This window comes from Strigops habroptila, chromosome 7, assembly GCF_004027225.2.
Source record: "Strigops habroptila isolate Jane chromosome 7, bStrHab1.2.pri, whole genome shotgun sequence".
NCBI lineage: Eukaryota > Metazoa > Chordata > Aves > Psittaciformes > Psittacidae > Strigops > Strigops habroptila.
Window position 1 is genome coordinate 42,615,963 of NC_044283.2, and position 18,319 is coordinate 42,634,281.

At 34.8% G+C, this 18,319-nt stretch overlaps 1 protein-coding gene across 5 annotated transcripts in view; it reads left to right on the plus strand.

Moving 5' to 3' along the window:
* The window catches only part of FSTL5 (follistatin like 5), a 293,863-nt gene extending 277,260 nt beyond the window's left edge, over nucleotides 1-16,603 (plus strand). For all 5 annotated transcript variants that reach the window (XM_030492605.1, XM_030492607.1, XM_030492606.1 and 2 more), the window contains one exon: nucleotides 14,156-16,603. In XM_030492605.1, coding sequence (XP_030348465.1) covers nucleotides 14,156-14,858 — 703 coding nt within the window. In that variant the 3' untranslated portion in view covers nucleotides 14,859-16,603. The remainder of the gene's footprint in view (nucleotides 1-14,155) is intronic.
* The last annotated feature ends 1,716 nt before the right edge of the window (nucleotides 16,604-18,319 follow it).

Consider the following 18,319-nt stretch of genomic DNA (forward strand, 5'->3'; position numbering starts at 1 on the left):
AGGGCAGACAATTGAACTATACAACTAGCGAAATAGTTCTAAGGCCAATTATCCTTTCTCCATTCCTTGATTGTTAATATTTCCTTCATTTTGTCAGAAAAAATTTTTGGTAAATGTACAAACTTCTATTTTAGATTTATTTTTTTTTTTTAAGTGGCAGTACTTTCCTATACCAGAATAGAAGCTCTTTAGAAGATCAGGGTCTACTCTGAGCCTCTAAAAGACTGTTCTTGGCCAGTTAATGGCATTTACTTTGAGTTCCAGAAAACTTCTGGCCAGCAAATTTGATCAAACTTTGTAGTGATAGATCTTTAAGTGTTTGATCTCGGATATCTCTCTAAAAAAGTCTGTTGACTTCATGAGGGTAATCTGTGGGTGTATGGCCAGAAACAAAAAGGAAAGAGGACATCAGTTTTTACATCATCATCATTATCTTCTAATCTATTGATCTTTCTGAACTCAACAATAAATACAGTCTTACGTAAATATATTCATTAAAGTATAATAAAATTTATCCTCATTTCTAGGAAAGAATTTCTTAAGCTTTTATTTTTTAGAGTTTTTTAACTAGTGCTTAGAAATTTTCTCTTCTATAATGAATGCAGTTGCAGTAGTAAGCAATATATATGGCTTGTCTAAAGGAAGAATATAATACACAGGACGCCAGGTTGTTAATTTACCGCTTGTTCGCAGGTCCACACTAGCGTCTTGATTGGTTGTTCTTTGTGTATAGGAAATACAAACTAACTTGCTCTATCTGAAGGGTAGAACATCTTGAAAAACAATTTTGAAGATTCAGTGTCAGAATTCACATGACTTTGGAGCTTTGTTTGGAATATCTTGTCCATTAATAATTCATACTTTACTTGACTAAATCTTCCTGTCAAAATGAGATTGCATCTTCACTAATTTTTATAGCTATAGGTCTCAGTATTATCTTTCAGTCTGAATAACTACTGGAGATGCAGTATTATGAGACAGTGAACTGAAGGTTTTCAAATGCAGCAAATTACTATAAACTTTGTTTATACAGGCTGGCCTAAGTCCTGCCTTGAGTTTCCATTCTTCTTTATGATTTTTTTTTTTGCTTGTGACCTTTGCTTTAGTATGTTATGCACAATAAGCTTGTATAAATCTCACAGTATTATAAAGGCAATAAATAAAGGTAAGACAAGTCGGGCCTAACTGTCGTGTAGTTAATTGAAGTAATAGTGCCTCAGTAGGCCTCAGTGTCTTCCTGGGCTGTCCACGCAGGACACATGCTGTAGAATGTGAAAAATTATGTAACCTAGGTGGTGTACCATTCCCTTGTATAGCTTTCATACTTCCTGCCTGCACAAAAAAGAAGTACTTTAAAAATTCATCTTTCAAAACCAGGAAATTTCCTAAACTTAAAATCAGTAGATACAACATGATTACTAGCCACATTCCATTCTATTTAGTATTTCTTGAAAAATATTTGTTATAATTTGCAAATACAATGTCAGAATGAGAGATATTGAAAGTCACATGATGTAATTCCGTCTTGATTTTTTTGCAGTAGACTATGGTGTTAGTTCTAACAGACTATGTCAAACACTGTAATAGTAACATGAAAAGGTAGTTCACAAGATGAAGTTATACACAAAGTTGCTTTTGGAAAATTCATTTATAAGATTTGCATGCAATTGTTAAGAGCTCTGCAAAACCCTAAGAAGGTAAAAATGAAAGGCAGACTCTAAGAGCTTTTGTTTGTCTTTTTGATGACTCTCTAGCCTTGAGAAAATACTGAAGCTGATCGTTATGGTTGTAAATATACACTTTTTGTGGAAAGCAAAGTGAATTCATGGTTTTCTATTAAAACTAGCCTTTGAGAGCTGTGAAAACCACCTTCAGAGATCCCTGAAAATTCTGAAAGCAACATCCTCTCTGATTTTAGCTCTGTTTTGAATAGAGACCTATACAATATTCCTCTCTATCATCTAGGCACTTGTAGTAGTGCTAGTTGCTCCTCTGAGCAGTCATTTTAATTTCTGACCACAAAAGGCAGTTTTAATAGCTTCTACAGCTATGCGATACCTGAACTTACTGTAATGGCTTGGCGAAACAATCACATTTCAAGCATAATTGTGGTTCTTCCTCACATCCTGACATAGTGTCAGCCATTTAAACTTCAATTTTCCAAATCTATCCAAAGTTTTATAAGGCTGTTTCTGGTTATTATACTTTCGTTCTGATAGGATGCTTACGGTGAGCGTGAGGTTCAGATTATAGGCACCTAGATTAAGGTGCGAAAGTACAGTGTATCCATAGATGTAAGCTGTCTGTCTTCTGCTGTAATTAATGGAGATCTAGTCTATACAGATAATGGAGTCTAGAAGGTGAGTTTGCTCACCCCCTATAGGGAGGGCTCTGGCACTGGACATCTTAATTTCTTTAGACTGTTGACCATATGGACTAGATCTCTGCTGACAAAAATAGCAACTTAGGTTTAACTTATATGCAGGCATGCATAGTTATCCATAGAAATGTAGGTGTCTACAAGAAAGAAATACTACCTGTAGAGAGTGATTTTTGTGGTAAGGAGTTCTGGTGAAGCTGAATATTCATAATGGCAATTCTTCAACCTCTTCTTGCCTACAGATATGATCATTGAGACGAGAAACAGCAGTGCTTGATTAGGACTGCAGAAATATGGTTTTTTTATTGTTTATTTCAAAGCAGTAAGGATATAAATATAAACAGCTTTATATTTTTATGTAGTCTGGAAGAGACAGGGTTAAGCTATGTGTTGTTTTTGTCATTTTTTTATTTCCTGGTTCATATATCAATTTTTAATAAACTGATGAAAAGACTAGATTATAAAACTAAAATTAAACTGGTCACTGTGGTAGTGTACTCATTTTGTATGTGTACTTAATCTAAAGTACATATTTTTTAATTTTAAGGTGTATTACTTGAAATCCTTATCAGAACCACTCAAAATTCAGCTCTGTGTGGTTTGAGATCTAGCACTGCTGTTCTAGATGATACATGATGCTGAAATACAGGCATTCAACTGTGTCATGAAAATGTTTATGTTTAATCCTAAGGGGAGAAAGCATGCTTATCCCTTGAGAGGACAAGGAAAGGCCATCACTTTTGAGGATTCTACCATTTGACCTGAAAAAGCATCAGTGGGCTCCTTGTAGGCAAATTTGGAAGATACAGGTGCAGAGAGGAGCAGTGAAAACATTTGTACCATTAGGCCTGAAGCCCAGAATATGTGAGGCAAAAATTATTTTTACTCATCCACTTGTATTAGAAAAAAAATACAGTCAAGGGAGGGATACCCTAGTGCATGTTTTTCCCTATACCTCATCTGCAGACTGAGATATTATACTTGCTATACATATGCATATATGCATATTTGTTACGTAATACATGCACTTTTTGTATCAGATAATACATACCTCTGTTAAAACTCTGCAGAATGGGAGCAGGTAGACGGCAGGTATGTGAGAGTCCTATTTCATGCAGTCTCAGCACTACATCAGTGGGTTTTTTCGCCTCTTATCCCTTCCTCTGTCCTGTAGGATTTAGATGACAGAAGAAGGGTCTGAACACAGGGGAATTCTTTGATGCTTAAGGATCTGTTGCTACACACCTATACACAGTCGTAACAAAATGGTAGAAGAATCCTTTTCAGTTTTAATCAGCATTACGTTAACTATGAAACACAACTCACAACTATGTTAACTAGGAAACACAACACAACTCACAAGATGAGCGTCAGCCCTATGGCTGTATCAGCTGCCTTCAGAGAAGGCTGGACAGTATACAACCTTCTTGTTTAATGTGCTGTGCAGTAGTCAAAGCTGCTTAGGCTGAATAGAGATGATAAGGAACATGACAGGAATTTTGTTTGAAACAAACATTACTTTTTCAAAACTATAATGAACTATTTTCTGATAGTAACAGGGAGATTGGCTTTGGTTTGAAAGTAGCTCATCTCCTTAAAGGACAGTGACGGATTAAGTATTCAGTCTCCTTAAAGGACAGCGAAAGGAAGCCAGCAATGTAAATCCTGCTGTGGTAGCATACTCTGCACTTGCACATTTTTTCGTAAGTGAAAGTCATCAGTTATACACCATGTGGGGATCGATATGAAAAGAAAATTTATTTTTACCGTTTATAACTGTCACGAACAGTGGAACTTTAAGTGATGGAAATTTCATGAAAAATAATGTTAAAATTGCATGTGATAAGAGAGAGGAGAGTAGGTCTTGTAAAAACTGGTAATGTTGATGTATAACAATAATATCCAATGAAATTTGCAAAATTAATACCCTTTAAATATGAGTTCAGAATTTGTGTTTCGTGGCATGTTGCTCCTCTGTGATGGGCAAGTTCCTGTACACAAGTTATTCCAAGCCCAATTGTTGAAAGATTTCCTGTACTATGAGGCATTTGATGCTCTGACAAAAGAGAGAGTAGTAGTTTTGGTAGAATATGTGTAGATTCCTTTGTTTTGTCAGCTTGGCAATGGGAGTTTTCAGGTTAACAGTTTTGCAGTAGTTAGGGAAGTACCATAGGGATAATTGCAATACATATTCTGGGGAAAAGAATGATATAATTCATGAGTTTACTGTTCACTGTTTTTGTGTTACATCCATGCTTACATTTCCAGAAAATTAGGACCCAAATCCCATATTTTAAATACATTTAGAATGCTTTAAGAATACTTTAAAAACTCTGGTTTTGAATATCTTGTGAGACAATAGAGGTAATAATTTTAAACATGTTAAATAGTCATTACAATTATTCTACTCTTAAAATATATGGATGGGATTTTTTCATTAAAATTAGGAAAACAAGGCACTCATCCATGAGCTGCCTTTTTTTTTTTTTTTTTTAAATGCATTTACAAGTAATACCTTTTAGGATATCCTTCCTGTCTATTTTAACTTAGTTTGGAGAAGTCATTTTTATCTACTGCAGATTCCCTTCATCTGGGTACTGTGACACTCATTAGCTTTTATGGATAGCTAATGACTCCTTGTGGTGGGTTGACCCTAGCTGGCAGCTGAACCCCATCTAGCAGGAGCAACGACTACTTACTAGAAGGAGTTTTATTGTTGAACATGATGTTCTATACCATGGAATATCCCTTTAGTCAGTGGGGTTTAGCTGTCTCAGCTTGTGTCACCTCCCAGCCTCTTGCTCACCTGACGGGGAGGGCGGAATGAGAAAAAAAGAGGCGGCCTTGATGCTGTGCAAACACTGCTCAGTAATAACTAAAACATTGTGGATTATCAACACTTTTGTTCACAAATCTAAAACACACTACCATATGAGCTGATACGAAAAAATTAACTCTATCCCAGCAAAACCCTGTATACTACTCATACAAAGTGTTACAGAGTTGCTAAATATTATTGTTCCTATTTCTCATAACTATATGTCACAATGTAAGATTGAAAATCTTGAAAATCTGGGATTAAAATGTTATTTGTTCATATGGACTGAGTGAAGAAAGAGACAATCTGGGATGTGACAGTTCTAGCATGTACTCCAATTGGAGTGATATGCCCACAGGTTATATATTCCCACTTGCATGAACTGTAAAATAAATTATTGGAAATGTGAAGATTTGATCTCATATCTTGCAGGCTTGAGTTACACTGGATCCCAATATGCACTCTGACAATCGCCTTTATGTGCTGTTTGATACTGTGCATAGAAGAGACATGAAGATTGAGGTTCTCATAAATATTAATCAGGGATTAATGAACAGTGGGAGGCTTCTGCATATCTATCTGTATGAAAGGAAACTTTGTATTAAATACACCACCATCTATCTATAAAACATTTGGAAAAAGTGAAGGTACTCTGAAGTATCACTTGTTTTCCAACAACCTCATCATAAAAAACAGGCTAACAGTACATAGGCGACAGATACAATTTCATTGCATGATTACGGATGGCTGTGGTTTTTTAATCCTTTTAGAAAACTAAGTGCTTTTGAAAAGTTATGGTAGCTTTGGGGATTGAGCTCAGCTATGCACTGAACACAGAGTAGTATTGCAGACTTCTTTACTCAAATTTAATAGCTTTGCTTTGAATGGAAAAAAAAAACCCAGGATAGTGAATGTAATAGTATACTCATGTACTTGCTGATTTGGTTTACTGAGACCTCTAACAAAACTCTCTTACTAATATCAATTTTGTGAAATGTCCTTATTACACTGGGGCTATAGACACCACTGGAGAACAGCATTTTGTTACAGCTCTGGTAAATCACCCTCTTTTATTACATACGGCTTTTTTTTTTTTTGGTCCCCCAATTTACTAAGCTGTGCAATCCAAAGCTGTGTTTAACCTTAGTGACTTGCAATATGGTTTTCTGATAAATTTGGTAATTACTATTGCTCTTGCCTCGTCGTCAGAAAGATCAAGGCCAACCTGGCAATGAAAGCAGAGCTAATAATCTGACACTGGCATGCTGAGAAGGTTCTTAATACTGGGCAGAAGGGAAGTCCAGACAAAGTCACCTGATGGTTAGAAGGCAGCAGTTAGGTTACTGGACAGTGGGCTGAAATTTATTTGCAACTGATCATTGCTATGTGCAAGCAGATAATCGTTCTGAAGCAGGTCTCTGTGATCTATCACTGTTCCTCCAACTTATCCCCCATGATCTACATTTAGATCAATGAACCTCAGAGGAATGACCATCCCAGCCTTAGAACATTTTTCTTCCCAAGTGAAATGATAGCTGTTATAGTTGTGTAGTTGTAATATTAGACAAGCTATTCACAAACTTCCTGAATTTGGAGACCAGTGTGTCGTCAAAGGGAACATTTATTTTGAAGATATATGTGTGTGTATGAAAGATCAGTAATTGTAAAGTTACTAGTAACTCATGTAAAATTCAAAATTAGTGAAGACTAGAAACAGTGTAGGATTAATTTAAAAAAATTCAGCTTTTTTTTTATACAGTGGATATAAAAGTGCCATCTAAACCTCAGGCCTGCAGAAAGACAGATACTACGTTTTTTTTTCTTGTGTGTATGAGCTAGGGTATTGTGTCAAATCACAACTAATTTCATGAGATTTTAAGCGCTTGGATGCTTCTTAAAATCTCTGCATAAAATGACTGAGTAGTGTAAGGTAAATATCTACTGTACTTATGCAATTTTGATCGTATGAAGACAAAAAAAAGGATGTTTAACATATTCACAGGCTAGAACAGACCACCAGAACATCTTGTCCAACTTTCTGTATATACTCCCCATTCAGGCAGATACAAGTTGTAAATGAGTCGTTTCTCAGTTATATTTTTCATAAGCCAAATATACTGAACTCCCTCAGACTTTTGCTTAAAATCCTTGTCTCCAGCCCTCAAATAATTTTATGATTCTTTCTTGCCCCTAATTTTTTAATACTCCTTTGTAGAAGGACAGAAATAAAACAACATAAAGCATTCTTCATATGTTCTCCCCAGTGTTGAATACAGATATGAGACTATTGCGTTATTGCCTCTTTCTATATATTCCTCCAGGGACAGTATGAAGACCTTTGGATAATTCTTTTTGAACTCATTAGGCTCAGATCTCATACTGACTTGAATGTCTTGTATGATCCTTAAATCCCTTCATAGATGCTACTTTTCAGGATATTGTTCTATGTGCACGTCCTGCATTCCTCATTCACAGGTAAAGTTGCTTGACTTCACACTTGGCTATGTTTTGCTTAACACATTTTGCTTAAATTTTTGCTTAACACATTTTGCTTAAATGAGCAACTGACTAATATAATGACTTTCTTGTCATTCTTTACAACTTTAATGTTATGGACACATATTTACATCCAAATGGCCTGTGAAAATTTCATGAAGTATCAGAGTTGGTACCAAGCAGAAGCAAAACTTCCCTGCAAAATGATGTTTCTGCATTGAAAACTACATTGTATCGCAGAGAAATTATTTTTCCTTAAGGTATCAGGTTTTTATTCCAAGAAAAGTATGCCCTCCTCATATTCAATTAGCTTCAGCAAAGTTTTGTAATAAAAAAATCTAATTTGTCTGACAAAGTTCATTTTTCCATAAACCCAGCTGACAGCATTATGTTCACATTTTTCTCTAGTTGGTTATCATATTGTATATTTTATTATTTCCCTTGGATATGCATCAAGCTATTCAGCTCAACTAGGATACCTGGATTTATTTTATGAATATTTCAACAACCATCTTCTTGACTTTCCAAATTTTCCTTTTATTGAGATGTGTTAAAATGTTAAAACCTAGGCAACTCTTTCAAAATTAGAAACAAATTACCTAACCTCACAGGTACACATTCCTATAAAAAAACTGTTCATCATCTTCCTCAAGTGGCTCAGAAAATACTTCTTCATCTTTAGGTAACGAAAGTATAATTTCTCTTTTTTGTTGTGTTTTTTTGTGTTGGTTTTTTTTTTCCCAACTGGACCAGACATCATGGAATCCTTATCAGTGTTCTTCACTTCCCGTTTTCCCTTCTCTATCTTCCCCTCAGAACTTCCATTACTTTTACCATCTCTAAGCCTCTGCCTGGCAATTCTTATAGACTAAGAGTCAGTCACACAAACCTCACAGGCACATGAAAACACTTTTCTCTTGATTTGTTGAGTTTCTCAAAATGCCAGCCACACAGCTCTCACTGAGACAGGCAGACAAACAAATATATCAAACACACAGCTTGCCAAATCCTTTTACATCCAAGAAGACTGGCAGGTTTGAAACTGCTTTTTCCCCATTTCTTTTTCATCTGTATTTATTGGGCTGTTTGGGTATTTACGTCTCTGTCCAGCTTTACTGAATTTTAATTGGGGCACTGAAAAGTTACAGGTAATATGACAGGCTGAGAAAGAATTGTTTGAACAATAGTATTGATAAAATCTTATTAGTTCTAATAAACTACTTTTGGCAGCCATATTTGTTCTGGGGAAGGGTGGGTCCTTTGTGAAGATTTATCAGCTTCCCCCTTTGGATCTGTTCACCCACCTAGGTCCAGAGTTCCATCTAGTTTTAATATTCACAAAAATTATCATGACAAAGTGATATCCTAATTCTTATTCAAACTGAAATTTAGTTGTCTGTGCTTCCTCCCATCTGTCTTTTTAGGATCCCAGTTGCAATGGTAGCCTGTAGCATTGAAGAATATGAAAATGAACAATCATAGAAGAAAAAATGTATTAAACTGCCCCTTGCATACTTTAAAAGTAAAATACATTGTCAGTGGGTATTCAGGTATAGCAGATTATCAGAATCTGCTGCTGCAGCATGAAAATCAAGTAACTTAATAGCTCTAGAGCAAGGGACAGTAGATCTCCTAAGTACAACATATACAGCATCAGGATAAGGATGCTGCAACCTTGAATCCAGTTTCTGAAGTTTTCAAATAAACTCAATTACCAAAGCTGGAGCTGCTATTTAAATTGCAAAAAACAATCTATCCAAGATACTGTAAGCTTTTCACTTATGACTTTTAGACTAGGAAATAAATGTTACAAAGAGATAGATAGCTAAAGCTGCACAAGAAACTAGAATGCTTTGGAAAGTTTTGGTTGAAATACTTGAGAAATTATATGTTATCAGCTGGTTTATGTTTTTAAAAGTGTTTCCTGATTCACTCTAGAATACGGATGTGATTAACCCTGAAGATCTGGAGTCCCTTGCTGTAAACATCATTTTTTAAAATCTATCTGTGTTAGTGGGAAAACTAATACATTCTGCTCTGGCTCTTAAACTATTGCATTCATACCAACCAGGCTAATAAACAGACACTATTTAAAGCATTTAAGTGATTCCAAAAAACTAAATCTTAATGGCATGCACTGCGGAATGCTCATGCAAACCTCTTAGCTGGCAGAATGCAGAGGATTTGTCTGGCATAAGGTAGCACCAGGTAATGAGAAAGTGGAGAACAAACCAATGGCAGCATCCTTCTCGGAGGGAAAGCTAGTTGTCAAGTGCGAGTCTTTCTATACTTTCAACTGATGTATCTTAGGGAAGGTATGTAAGCCCTTATCTTTAAATTTAGAGAATAAATTCACTGTTTTGGTAATCAAGGGTTTTGTGCAACCAAAGTTAACATAATCTGAGTGTACCTGTGGTTTAAAAACATATGCTGGGAATAATATTTGAGAAGCAAAGATTAATAACTTATATATTCCTTTTGAAATCAATGACATTTGAAAGTAAAAATATCACGTAAATTGATCATTAACAGTGCTTAATCAAGAACTCTAAGGCAGATTTTTTTGCATGAACTGATTTTAATAATTCATTTTAATTGTGATTTAAACCACCAAGTAAAAATTGCTGATTTAGATAATTGATGCTAATCTTGTTTTGCATTTGTATTTTACTTCAGAAAGAAAGGGTCATTTTCATCAGCTGGAATAATCTTTAAAATAAATAGATTTGCAAGCAGCACGAAGGTTTCTTTCTGTTAGTTTGATATATGATATAAGAAAACAATTATGAAAGTATTTAAATATTTAATGTTGATGATTTTAGATTATGTCTGCTGGGATTTTCAAAATTCCATAATTGCTTTTGTGCATGTTTGTATATATCTGAAAATGTGACTTAGATATAAGTCTGTGTTTTAAGTACTTACATAGGTTAAAAACATCTTTATGAGAGCTCTTTCTTTCTCTTTAAAGTAAGATTTCCGAATTCTCCCCATTACTGGAAGAGAAAAATAATGTTTTCAAACTCAAAGTCAGCTTACCAAACTCAAGGAAAAAAATCTTTGTGTTCACTATTGAAATTGAGATCAAAAGTAATTAAAGCAAAAAATGTCTGCAAAGTGTACTTACATTAAAATGATGTAAATAGTACTGTAATACCTGAAATTAAAGTAGTTAATGTAGTCAGTTCCTTGCCATCACATTGACCTAAAATTAGATATTTTCCCTTGCTTTCACACACCTTTCACTCATTAAAAAAATGAGAATTGAGAAAGGTTCATGAGCATTATATTAATTTTTTAATTTACACAAATGACATCACTAATAGATAGTATGTTTATCTTTTAACACAGATATTCATAAACTTAAATGTAAGTACATTTCTTCTAAGAACATAAATTTTTTAAATTTTATTGAATAGGAGCAGACCTAAGTGAAAAATCCATTTTTATTTGAAAATAATAATTTTTACTTATTTACCTCAGAAATCAAGTAATTTTATTATATTTGTAATATTTACGAATGTGTTATTGATCTTGTCTTCTCAGAATTATGTAGGCTAACTCACTCTTAAACAAATTTCAAAATTCTCAGAGTAATTAACCAGCGTAATTTTTGTCCCATGTGCTATGCTGTTCCACAATAATCACAGATTCTCCAATGTATCCAGCATCTCACTCTAAGAATGCCCTAATCTCTCCTGCATGTTGCAGCCATCTTCTTGCACAGCAGTATGTCCACTTTTCTCCATGTTCCTCCTCCATGTTTTTTAACCTGCCACCTATAGATGCTAAATCTAAGCCTTAAGATAAATTCCTGTTAAGTTCACGCCACACTTCCCTCTGCAGGAGCACAGTTATCCTCCACTCAGCCACCAATCTATGTCGCAACAGAGTCTATACCAAACCAAACTAACATGAATCTACATCAAACACCCATCTGTACCCTACCCACATTACAACCTCTGCCTTTCAGATGTGGCAAATGTATTCTGTTAAGACTGGAATAAGGCAGGGATGAAGAGACAGCAGTCTGCATTTTTCACATGAACCTTATTGTGTTAGAAATAGGGCTTAAGTTTGACTATACACAATAAACCTGACAGGTCAGAAAGTTTGGCTGAATTTATATCATCTGTAATATAACATTCTATATTTTTTTGTTGCTTTTCCATTTTCTGGGGTTTTTTTAGTATTTGATTTAGCAATCTAGATATTTCAGTTTTGTTTTGCATTTTATATTAATGAAACCAACAGTGATAACAATGTCTAGCTTTCAGTCAGTTCTCATCCAGAAAAAAGTCCTTTCAAAATGCACTGGGTTTTTTGGTTATTGTTTTTGCAGGATTAAGTAATAGACATCTGTAAGTCATTATCCAGAATGTTGTGAATGCTCTTGGACAGTTCACTGATTGTTGCTTTATATTGGACACTGTTATGTAAAAGACAATCAATAAGCTAATTATATTGTCCTTTTGTAATCACTGCTCATATGTGTAGCATTGATTGTTTAACACTGAGGTATATCATAAACATTTGAAATGTCAGAATGTGGCTTGCTATTTAACCTCTTCTATTACAGAATGATTCTGTACATAATACAGTACAAGTTTGTTTCTCAGGACCAAAAATTGCCTACTACATAATAATGGAATCAGGAATCAAAGACTTTTTGCCTGCCCCAGAAGAGTAAGGAAAGGATATAAGATGGCCAAAAGAGCTAAAAATCAAATTTCACCTGATGATCCTAGCCTTCCTTTATGACAACAGTGAATAGAAAGTAAAAGTAATTGTCAAGTTATGTTGACATAAACTTTGTAAAGGCTCACTCACCATTTTCCTAACCAAGACAATTTAATTCAAATTACATGTATTTATGAATGAACAATCATACTGGCTGAATAATCAAAGACAAAAATGATCTCATAATCAGCTCAACTTGTAATTGCAGGCAGTCTGATTCACACTGGCCCTTCTCTAGTTGGGAGTTGGACCAAGTGAAATCCAGAGGTCACTTCCAATCAAAATAATTCTCTAGTTATGTGATCCCATGATACTGAAGGACTTTGGAATGTGCGCCTAAAATTAGAAATGTTCTTAGTTCAATAGGAAGTGCAAATAGAATTCACACTGTCTTATGTCAGAGGAACTGACTAAGCAATGTCCTGCAACCTTTTAGCCTGTTAACTTTGGTGTTTCACTGATTACTAAACATATTGGGGTTGCAAAGTATAGTGTGAAAATTTTGTGCTATTGTCAACTCAATTTTTGGAACATTCTGGCTGTCATAGTGCTTTACATCAACAGCATGTGAAAGGTATTTCCAGATTATGTATTAGCACACCCCTTCATTCTTAGGATCTAACATTCAGAGGAAAGTGTTAAGTGTGCCAAAGGAAAACAGCTGTCTGGGAAAAGTGATGTGAAAGCTTCTTAGATAAGCAGAACTAATATACTTGCACATGACTCCATAATATTTAGGGTGGTGGTATTTGCATATATGCAGTCAAAAGATTTTGCAGTCAGAACTTATACATTAACATTAGAGAATAGTCATATAGTTTATATTTAAAATGTTATAAACATTCAACTCTAGGATTTTAAAGTTTAACCATATTATTCATGTTCAGTGAAAATTCCTTGATGTATGGAAAAGCATAAAGGGTCATTTAAATTGTAAGAAATATGGGGCTTGGATAGTTGGGAGGCATAAACTTAAATCCTTTTATGATATTCATTTCTTCTGAATTAAAATGAGGAAGATTCAAGTAATTATATGAATAAGGATGAGTGCTAGGTTAAGTTGATGTTCCAAGGAAGTCAAAGAACTATATGAAGTGGATTAAAATATGTGAGATATACTATTTATTGATATTTAATCTTTTTTTACCTTCCTGGTTTTTGTAAAAGTTATAACTGAATAGATATGCTCAGAGTAGTGTTTATCTTTCCCCCTATATCAGTAGGAAAAAAAAATTCCATTAATCAGGTAGTTTTTAGACATTTCCTTTGACGCACTCTGAATGTCAATTACAAGAACACTAAGAATTAAATATTATAAACTGCTTAATATAGAATCATAGAATCATAGAATAGTTAGGGTTGGAAAGGACCTTAAGATCATCTAGTTCCAAACCCCCTGCTGGGCGCAGGGACATGTCGCACTAAGCCATGTCGCCCAAGGCTCTGTCAAGCCCGGCCTTGAACACCGCCAGGCATGGAGCATTCACAACTTCCTTGGGCAACCCATTCCAGTGCCTCAGCACCCTCACAGGAAAGAACTTCTTCCTTATATCTAACCTAAACTTCCCCTGTTAAAGTTTGAACGTGAAACATTTGAAGCTGAGATATATAGCGATACAATTCTGCACATATTATCTGCTTTGCTTATAATGGCCTTACCTATTTGTACATAATGCATGCAGCAGCTTTGACTTTCTTTGATTTTGTGCTTTTCCTTCCAGGTTTGGATTTATTCTTCATAAGGATGAGCCTACGCTCCAGAAAATTGATCTAGAAACTATGTCATACATCAAGACAATTAGTTTAAAGGATTATAATTGCATTCCTCAGTCACTGGCTTATACACATCTTGGAGGATTTTTTTTTATCTGCTGTAAGCCTGATACCACTGGGGCTGTCCTTCCGCAGCTTATAGTGGATAGCGTTACTGATGCAGTGATTGGATACAATGGTGATGTAACGGGCACGCCACATATTTCTCCAGATGGACGCTACCTTGTCAGCATTGATGATGCAAAGGGTCTCATGAGGATCCAGTCCATAACAATGAGAGGAGAAATACAGGATGCATTTGACATTCACACTAATTTGCACATATCTGATGTAGCTTTTCAGCCATCATTCACTGAAGCTCATCAGTACAATGTCTACTGTAGCTCCAGCACACAAACTGATGTTCTTTTCATGGAGCTCTCCTCTGGCAAGGTTAAGATGGTGAAGAGTCTGAAGGAGCCTGTCAAAGCAGACGAATGGCCTTGGAACAGTAAGAACCGTCTTATAAAAGACAGTGGCATTTTTGGTCAGTATCTCATGACCCCTTCCAAGGAATCTCTGTTTATCCTGGATGGACGGCTCAATAAGTTAAATTGTGAAATCACTGAAGTTGGGAGAGGCAACACAGTAATTTGGGTTGGAGAAGCATAAGGATCTGTGTTAAGTATCTGCTGAATTAATAGTTTTACAGTACATTGCACTTAAATTACACCATTCTTCAAATTTAAACTATGTTCATTTTAAATTGTTAGATTCTTCTATACCTGTAATTTCTTTGACTTGAACACAATTTGAATCAACACCCACATAAAAGTTACTAAAACAAGAGATATTTGATAATGGTACTCATTATTAATTATCAGCTGAGATTGTGTTGTTTTGTTGAAATTACTAAATAATTGAAATTGATGATAAATATAATACATTATTTTAAAGCAATTAGGAAAAAATCAAAAAGCTTCAGGGAATTTAATATGATACTTTGCATTTGTAAATGGAAGATTTAAATATGATTCAAATTTTGGTTAAGTTTTCTTCAGACACAAAGTAAGAGCTGTTGAACAAACTTTGACTCCTTAAACTGAAATGTTATGTCCTGTTCTGTCCAGTCCACTGTTTAATCTTTTTGTGCCTTGAAGCGAAAGTCTCATGTGAAAGGTAAAGCATAGAAATTGTATAATTTATTCCCACTGTGGCTACAGGATTGCTTGTCATTGGAAAGAAACTATTGGTATCAAATTTCTATTCTCAAGTTGTGGAACATACAAGGAGAGAAAATAAGGATTAATTATATTTGCAGTGTTTTCTAAATACTGCAATTTGAGGAGTTTATTTTTGTGGTGAGTCTTAGTTAAGAGAGCTGCTTGCAGAAGCTTAACCTTTTTTTAGAAAAAAAAAAAGGCATTATGTTTTTCAGCTATCACAGGGTTTCATCAGCAAGGAGTTTCGCTTCTACTTATCCTACTATCTACTGTTCTCATACTGCACTAATCCTTTCAGATTAAACAACGTTCTAAAAACCTGGCATCACAAAGCTTCACTTATATCATCAAGGAAATTGTTATTTAAAACCAAACAAAATACATTTTGAGAAACTGAAAATGCAAAGAACTGAAGTCTACAATCAATAGGTCACATTTTTGGTTATTCATTATAGCACTGATTCATGTTTGTTGAACAATTTGGTTTGCTCAACAGGTTTTCTATTCCATGCATCCAGTTGGATTAGTGCAAAAAAAAAAACCCAACCAAACAACAGAAACTTTGTATTTTTTATAGTTTGTTTACCTACAATTCTAATATTAACAATGGTTAAAAACGTAAATGGGAAAAATAATATTCCCAGAAGTAGAATAACAGGTCAGTAGGATCAGAAAGCCAGCAGTAAACAACTATCCAAACTTAGAGCAATGACTTACAAGTTTGGGAGTATTTTTATTTTTATTGTTTTTTGCTAAAGAATGCTTATAAGCTCTTAAACTGACCTCCATTTATTGAAGGCAATCAGAAAAAAAAATATCTTTTTTTAATCAAAATTTTACTGCAATTTAAATTGTGTAAAAATGCTTAGAAATCTGGAATTTTCTAGCATTGTAATCTTGTGTGCATTTAGCATCCTGCCCTGTGTGGTACAGTAGATCTCTCTTTAGCTTGAGCAATTGGTAAGTAGATTTAACTAAGATAAGAGTCTGCTTACATTTCTAGCTACTGAATCTGTTTTCCTTTTTAACAACTTTCCTCCATTGTGAACAAACAAGAATCATGTAAACTGTCTGTTAATCACTTATTTGCAGTAGTCTGTCTCATGCATTTTTGTTCTGTGACTTATACATGTGAATGTTCTGTATATGTACAAAATGCTTGACTAAAGGAGAATAAACCCCATAAATTTTAAACAGTACTGACTTTGGTGAATGCTCCAATGTAGCCACATTGACGTGGCATGTAACACAGACTTTATTTGAAAGCAAGGTAGAAGGAAGTTTGTCTGCCTCTTTTTTTATATAGATGTATATAAAAATAGATGTATTTTTATATATATTAAATAATATACAGTGTGGAAAGAAAATTTTTTAAAGAGGTTAACTAACTGGAAAAGTTTCCTTTGACTGCTACAAAGAAAAGCTCATCTAATTATCAATTAGGCACAGAGTAGTTAGACAGATGTCTATTCTTATGCCTAGCCTCTGGAGCCCAAAACCTCTAGTCTGGAGGCTATACAAACATAGAAACCCAAGCCAAAGAGCATGCATGCCAGTAGCACAGCTAAACAGCTACCTATCCAATCTGCTCAGTGTAGGTGGATTGTACACTTACTTTATCCTATCCTTGCCTAACCATTGACATTAAAGGTAAGAACCAAATCCCATGAGGATAGTGAAAACTGTCCTGTGTGGTGCATGATCTCTTACAATCTCTGTGAAAGTCCAAGTCAGTTGTCAGTTTTGCAGCTTCTTACTCCTGTTATTAGCAATGTTTGGCAATCAGAGAAGCTTTAAAGCTTGGATAAACGATGTTGCTCATTATATGAAACAGGAGACCAAAATCTCCACTAATAAAATTAACAGATGTGACTATGTCAATAATATCACAGTAATTTGTATAGTATAAAATTGTTCCAATCAATTTAGCATTCTTGTTTGAAATCAATTTATCTCTTCCCACTTTAAGAATATCTCTGACTGTCGTTAAAGCAGCTTGATAAAGGACTATTGCCAGTTCCCTGTATTTTGTTTAGCTAGTCCAGTGAAATAGCTCAAAGACCACAGCTTGTTTCTGTCCCACTGTTATGCAACTGAAACTGGTTTCTAGTGTCCAGGAGTTGTTTGATCCCATTGAATAAATGAAAAATCAAACACTGACTTCACTGTTTCAAATTTACCTTAAATACAAACCCAGATGTAACAACAGTTGGTTTTAAATCCTGTCTTTGCTAATTGCTGTTGGAAGCAGAGGCAACGGTTGACTTCTCTTAATTTATCATAAACATATCTTCTTTCTTAAAAACTTTCAGTATTTAGGATTTTCTGATGGAAATACACTAGAGGAAAGTAGTGGCGATGGAAACATAATAGAAGAAGCCAAACGTACATGGTGACCAAGTTCTGTTACAACTGGTGAAAGTTTCCACTGTGTTCCTGTACCCTAACAAATACAAGGAGCGCATATCAGGACAAGATAGGGTGCTGTTCACCAGGGGTTGTGAGGGTAGAGCTGCTCTTGCTGTGGTATACAAAAATAATATTATTTATAAGACATGGAGAAAAGGCTCTGATAGGCTATTTTAAAAGCCACCAAAGGAAAAAAGAAGTGTCAAAGTAAAAAAATGTTACTTTTTGCCTCAGTTTGTCAGTAGACATCCTTAATATTCCGTGCCTGAAGGTATCTTTTAAAATACTGATAAATTCCATACTGATAAACAGCTAGTTATTTGCAGCACTACTATATGTACATCAGTCAATACGTATGAGGGATTAAAACCAAGAGGATTTGGGGTTTTTTTAATTTCTCCTTAATAAACTAGTAGAGATTTTTTTTTTTTCAAAAGATGATGTTGCAATTTTTCACTTTTTGCATGTGGTCCAGAGCATTGTCATCTGTCTTCATTTATA